Source organism: Lactuca sativa, chromosome 3 (genome assembly GCF_002870075.4).
Source record: "Lactuca sativa cultivar Salinas chromosome 3, Lsat_Salinas_v11, whole genome shotgun sequence".
Classification (NCBI taxonomy): Eukaryota; Viridiplantae; Streptophyta; class Magnoliopsida; order Asterales; family Asteraceae; genus Lactuca; species Lactuca sativa.
The window spans coordinates 59468186-59474361 of NC_056625.2; the positions used below are offsets into that span (position 1 = coordinate 59468186).

Consider the following 6176-nt stretch of genomic DNA (forward strand, 5'->3'; position numbering starts at 1 on the left):
GATGTTTCGATCATACTCTGATATTATCATGGTTTTATGAACATGCTTTGAATGATGGTTTTACTATAATTAAAAAGAAGTTTTTGGCCTTAATTTTTGAGATGTTTCAACATAGATCGTGGAACAACAAATCACATTTCATGTATACATACATACAGGGAATGCCTTTTGGTTACCTTTTTCCAATAATAGAAGAATATTAGTTGCCACAAGTAACTCGTCTACCCATCATACCTTGGCATTGACACTTCAAATGATCGTATCAAAAACTATAGATGTTATAGATGAACAATAAACACTTTTTTATCTAAACCTAAAACGTTGATGCATATAATTTCCTACAATGCTACGAGTGTGAGCCAAATTATGGTTCAAAAGTATTCCCCATTGGAAGCATTTTCGAGACTTTGATCGACTTACAAAAGGCTAGGATCTCCAACAAGGAAAGCAACCAAACCCACCCCTCCCATATAAAGGAGGGTCACATTGCAAAAACTACAACTATAGTGGTCCATGTGATAAAACATGAAAGTATGTGGCTGTTAAAAGTATGATTCGGCAAGAATGAACATAACCCGACCCGTTTGTTGAGGAAAGCGGCTGACACAGAAAGGGTTTTACACAGGCGACCGGCGTGGGTTTAGCACAAGCAGTAGACGAGTAGACAACACGGGAGAGAAAAAGATGAACGGCCAAAACCAGCTAGATAACTAGTTCGAAAGAAATCGATGTGGTAGCTACCCTTGGGCATTAGCCCTAGGATCAGCAGACATGGCGGCGGAGCATTTGGAATTGAAAGATGAATCTACAGCGAATCCTTGTTGTAGCGAGGTAATTCATTTGAGTTTTTTGTTTCATATTTGTTCATTTAGTTAATCGTAATCACTCAAGAACTACATTTGATTTCAAGAATTCAATCGCATTTCTTAGTTCTTGGTTAGCCAGTCCTAAATTATTTTTAAATCTTTGCGATTGTGTACTAATAAATACAATTTGGTATCAGTGGAAAGATAGACTGTTAAAAGTGCAACAGAAGTGCAAGAAGACGGAGGATGCTAGGGCCGCGCTTAAGAAGGCAGTCGGGCTTTATGAGCGACAGTTTATATTGATGCAAGATGACGTTCTGAAACTCAAGAAAGGTAAGAATACATTGTTTCTGGACCTCTTTTAGATTTCATCTGCATATTATATTACTTATGCAATCGTAAATGTTATTATGTGAGATAGAAAGGTGTATGTAAACAGTAAACCTAAGAAACTTAACAAACAGACTAAGGGGTGTATATATATGATCCAAATGGGAGGAATGGAACACCTCATTATGACATTTTAGGGTTGAAACAACGACTTTTGGGATCAGTAATTGATGTTAACTTATTTTGCAGCTTGTGAGGAAGAGAAGCTGCAGACTGACAATGAAAGGAAGAATAAAGAAAAAGAATCAGCTGCACGAGTTTCATTGGAGAATGAGATATCCTTACTGAAGTCTGAGATTTTATCATTGAGTCAAAAAGAAGGCTCAGTACCAGAACATGTGAGTGAAGAACTTACACTTCTCAAAGGGCGTGTTTCTGACAGTGAAAAGGAGATAAATTGCCTAAGAGAGCAGCTTCAGAAGGAAACAAGTGTTGCAGCTACCAATAGAAAGAAAGCTGTAGAAGACAAGAAAAAAGCAGACGAGGCATTACAAAGTTCTAAGGTTGAAAAAGACAAGATTGAAAAAGAATTAAGTAAGCTAAAAGCACAGTTGCTTAATTTGGAAACAGAAAAGAAACAGCTAAAGAAGGATCTTCAAAAAGAGAGTGCTAGAGCAGATATGGAGAAGATTAGAGCTGAAGCATTGAAAACTGCAAAGACTGAGGCTGAAGCTGAAATTGAAGTTTTAATGGCTGAGAAGAAGGTTCCATTGGTGGATGAGTTGTCTTCTCCAAAATCTGAGGATATGGATGTAATTACATCCCTTCAAGGGCGTGTATCTGAAATGGAAACAGAAATAACTCGACTTAAAAATCTTCTTGATAATGAGAGAAAACGAGCAGACTCTGAGACAAAGAAAGCTGAAATGGAGAAGAAAAAAGGTAATAAAATGCGAGAAATGGTGAAAACAGAACAAAGTAAAGCTGATGAACAAAGAAAGTTAGTTGATGTTGAAAAGAAAAAAAGGGAGGAATTTGGACAACAATGTGAAAGATTAAAGTGTGAGGCAGATGAGGTAAGATCTAAGTTGGTTTTAGAAGGTTCAAAGTTTAAAGAAGCAAACAAGAAACTTGAGGCTGAAAGAAAAAAGTATGTAAAAGAGAAAAAGAAATATGAAGAACAACAAAAGATTGCAGAATTGAATATGAAAAATGCTTTGGAGGAGAAACAGCGTGCAGATCGGATTCATCAGCAGTTGGAAGAGTGTCAACAGAAGTATGTTAAATTGCAGAAAGAGATGGAAGCAAAACAGAAGGAAAAAGATACCAAACAAATGACTACAATTGGAAGTGAAAAGATTCAAAATGATGTTTCTTCAAGAAACTTAACAAACCCTTCTTGTGTTTTGACTGAAAAAAATATGAAAGGTAAATATGATGAAATGAAACTTTTAAAGAAAAGGCTGAAGCTTGAAAAGGAGAGAGTAAAGCATGCTAATCAAGTGGCTGAGCTTGAAAAGAAGTGTAAAAAAGCAGTTGAAAAAGAGCTTCATCAACTAAAGCTGGAGTTTGCTCGATTTTCAAATCGTGTAGGACTCTGTAGCTGTTATGAAATCTGCAATGCTGGTAAATCTTGTCTGGAACAGGTTAGTTTTTTTATTTATTTAGTAATTCATACATCTTGTTATTGAGGTTGAGATACTTTTTTTCTTCATTGCATTGATACAATATCTTTCCACTTTTTAGGCATGATGGATGTATTAACTATTAAGTGACATTTTTCTTTTTTACAGAATCGAAATGTAAACTCAAAGAGGAAATTTATGCACCCTGAGAGTGGAAAAGAACTTATGAAGCCTAATTCTACAAGATCTCCTGTAGTGTCACTTCCTATATCTGGAACATGTACTGAAGTCACCTCAGGTACTGCTACTAAAATGGACTCTCTCCTTGGAGGCTCTAACAAAAAAAATGTAGACAATTATGCCCTTGTTTCAAGCATGTCATCTTTTTCTGATCGACAGTTGGTGGGCTCACAGGGGAAATGTGTTTTTTCCAACACTAAACCAGATGAAAGTAATAAACTGAATTTCAATCAACAGCTGCCTATTTCAAGGTTGTCTAGTGAGGTTCCTACAACAAGAAATGATGCAGTGGTGGCTGATAATAATGATGTCAAAACTCCTCTTAGACTGAAAAACAAAGATGGAAAAAACAGGAAAAGAAAGCGAACCCTAAATGCAACTGAATCTATTGAGCATTTGTATACAAAAGTAGGTGATGTGGATAAACCATTGAAAGAAGTTACATTGCAACCTTCTTGCAAGATTATCGAGCAAAAGGAAGATCCAGGAACAAAAACAGTTGGTGAGGAAAACGTTGATTTAATTGGTTTTGAAAATAATGGGGTGGAAGCTACTACTCGTATGTGTAATGATGATAATCTTGAAAATGGTGGGAAGAATGTTGAGATTTTTAAGAGAATGTTGGATGATGATTATATGAAGTTGCTCAGTTTGGATAGTGAATTTGAGGAGGAAAGATACCGTTTTGCAGTTGAAAGGCCTCTTTCACCTACTCTTCCAAACATTCAGTTAGATGTTGTAGAAGATTCTAGACCTTCTGAAGTTAATTGCACAAATGGGTTGTTGCCAGGTGTCAATGATTCTTGTCAGTATATTGTTGTATTTCCAGAAATCAAGGACAGTGGCAGCCTTTCCAAGATTTTTCATACAACAGGAACTTTGATGACTCAATGCTGTGTGTCTTCTGAGAGTGATCACATGATTAAACATATAATTTTTGCTCTTTCTGCTGAAGAAATACTCTCACCCAAGTAAGCTTCTTGGCTTATAAAACATGTGGTTTTATTTTTTATTTACCATTTTTTCTCTTTTGATTTTCAGGGAAAAGGTCTGTGTGTTCTTCTCATTGTTCTTGAAGAGCCCCTCAAGCATTGCTTTGACTAATGTCAACCATGTCTTAGATGAGAGCTTTTTGAAGACCATAGATATCTTTTCTGGACAAATCAAGAAAGGTATGTGTTATCTTAGCTTCATATTTTCTAGAATAAACCACACCTTTGGTCCCTGGGTATAGCTGATTTTTGCAATTCTGATCCCATAAAGTTTTCTAGTGCAATTTTTGTCCTTATTTGAGGTTCTTGTAATATTTTTTATCCTTATTCCTAGTAAAATGACTATTTTTGGTCCTTGAGTATTGCCGATTTTTGCAATATTGATCCCAAAAACCACAAAGAAGGACCAAAATCCCAAGAGAGAACTTTTGGGTACCAAAAATGTAACTTACTCTATTTTCTCTCTCTCTCTCTCTCTCTCTCTCTATATATATATATATATATATATATATATATATATATATATATATATATTTATAATTCAGTGGTTATTTTCTATGTGCAGTGATGTCTGATGTAGAGACAAGAACCATTTTTGAAAAAGTATGCAATTTAGATGAAGTTATTACTCTAATTCAAGATTTTATAATCAATGAAAGAGTAGTAATCCACACTGATATAAATCCAGAGTCACCATCATTTTCAGACTCCAAAGCCTCATTGCAACAGCTGGTGATTGGATCAGTTTTTTTAGCATCAATTTGTGTAGCTTTTGACCGAATTGACTCCATATGTGAAACATCATACAACATTTCCCACATCACCACTCCCTCAACTTTAACATTTCTACATATCTTTGGTTACATATGTGGAGAAAAATTACTAGCCCAAGCAGGTGACTACAGTTTAATAATGACTGTAGTAAGTTCATTAGTCACATACCATGAAAAGGAAAACCCATCATCATCATCATCATGCGCCAAGTGTCCGTTTTTAATTGGTGCTGTTTCCATGGAAGAAGTGGCATCGCTTCTCTTGAATAAACTGAAATCAACAACAGTTTGTGATGGTGATTTGTCTGATTTGGGGGATGTTTTGTCACTTTTGGAGTTAATAGCATCTAAGATGGTATGTATTTGTATATGTATATGTAGTTTTAACTTTTCATTTAAATAATTTATGTTAATTTTATCTTGGATTTGCAGAAGTGGGGTTGGATTTGTGAGAACATTGTTAGTCAGCTGTTGAAGTTGTTGGAAGTGTTTGTAGTTGAAACGCCTTTGACTGCTGTTTTTGTTCTTCTAGGCCAACTCGCAAGGTGAGTTTTAGTTTTTTGACTGTTTTAATTATTTGTTTATTATAATATAATTTTTTTAATTGGATATTTGTTAATGTTACAGACTTGGGATTGATGGTAATGGATTGGAAGATGGTGACGTGGAAAAAATTAGAATGAAATTGAGTGGGTTCATAACCGGGACCACATCAAGGAAAATGAGTTTAAGGATCCAATTTGCAGCTGTGAATTCTTTATTGGGTACAACGCCTCTGAGTTTTGAAGAAATTTGTGATAAGAATAATAAGAGATTTGTGAGTTGTTCAAGTGCAATTGATTGCATACAGAAATGGTTTCATTTGTTGAGTGATGAGCAGAAGGCGATGTGTGTTAGGCTGTTTCCTGCTGCTGGTGTTTCATAAAGAGTCTTCTTGTTGAAACTTGAAATTAAACAATTTTGTAGTCATAGTATAGCCGCAATGCAAATTACATTCATGCCCTTGTTGGTGCTTACATGTTTAAAGTTAATGACCTAATTTACTTACTATGGGTGATTCTTTTGGTAATACATAGATTGTTATTGTAAACCAAGAATGGGTCGAACTCTATTAGTTTCACCCATTAAAAAATTCATCTTTTGCTCATATTTACATGGTTTCCAACAGTTTTGCCTTGACACAGTTACTATTTGGATATTTTTCATTCAACTAACTGTTCAAAACCTACTTAGACCGGAGAGAGTGGGAGGGAAGCTTACTTCATTTTTTGTGGGCCATACCCTTTATTTCCTCATTTTTATTTCCCTCATCTAAAATCCAAAGAATGAGTGGTAAGCCTTTCTCTCATTTTTATTTTATTTATTATTAAATAAAATTAATTTTTTTATGGTTTGTAATTTTTAAATTAA

General features: G+C 35.0%; 1 protein-coding gene across 1 annotated transcript; it reads left to right on the top strand.

The window, feature by feature from the left end:
- Positions 1-564: 564 nt before the first annotated feature.
- LOC111904358 (uncharacterized) lies at positions 565-5913 on the top strand. The gene is made up of 8 exons (XM_023900128.3): positions 565-831; positions 1004-1139; positions 1386-2782; positions 2930-3972; positions 4043-4173; positions 4559-5121; positions 5199-5311; positions 5394-5913. The coding sequence occupies exons 1-8, from the start codon at positions 772-774 to the stop codon at positions 5689-5691; spliced, it is 3741 nt and encodes a 1246-aa protein (XP_023755896.1). The 5' UTR covers positions 565-771; the 3' UTR covers positions 5692-5913.
- Positions 5914-6176: the final 263 nt, after the last annotated feature.

Coding starts and splice junctions, on each gene's coding strand:
- LOC111904358 (XM_023900128.3), top strand. CDS start 772: ATGGCGGCGGAGCATTTGGAATTGAAAGATGAATCTACAGCGAATCCT. Junction 832..1,003: donor CGAATCCTTGTTGTAGCGAG/GTAATTCATTTG, acceptor ATTTGGTATCAG/TGGAAAGATAGACTGTTAAA. Junction 2,783..2,929: donor GTAAATCTTGTCTGGAACAG/GTTAGTTTTTTT, acceptor TCTTTTTTACAG/AATCGAAATGTAAACTCAAA.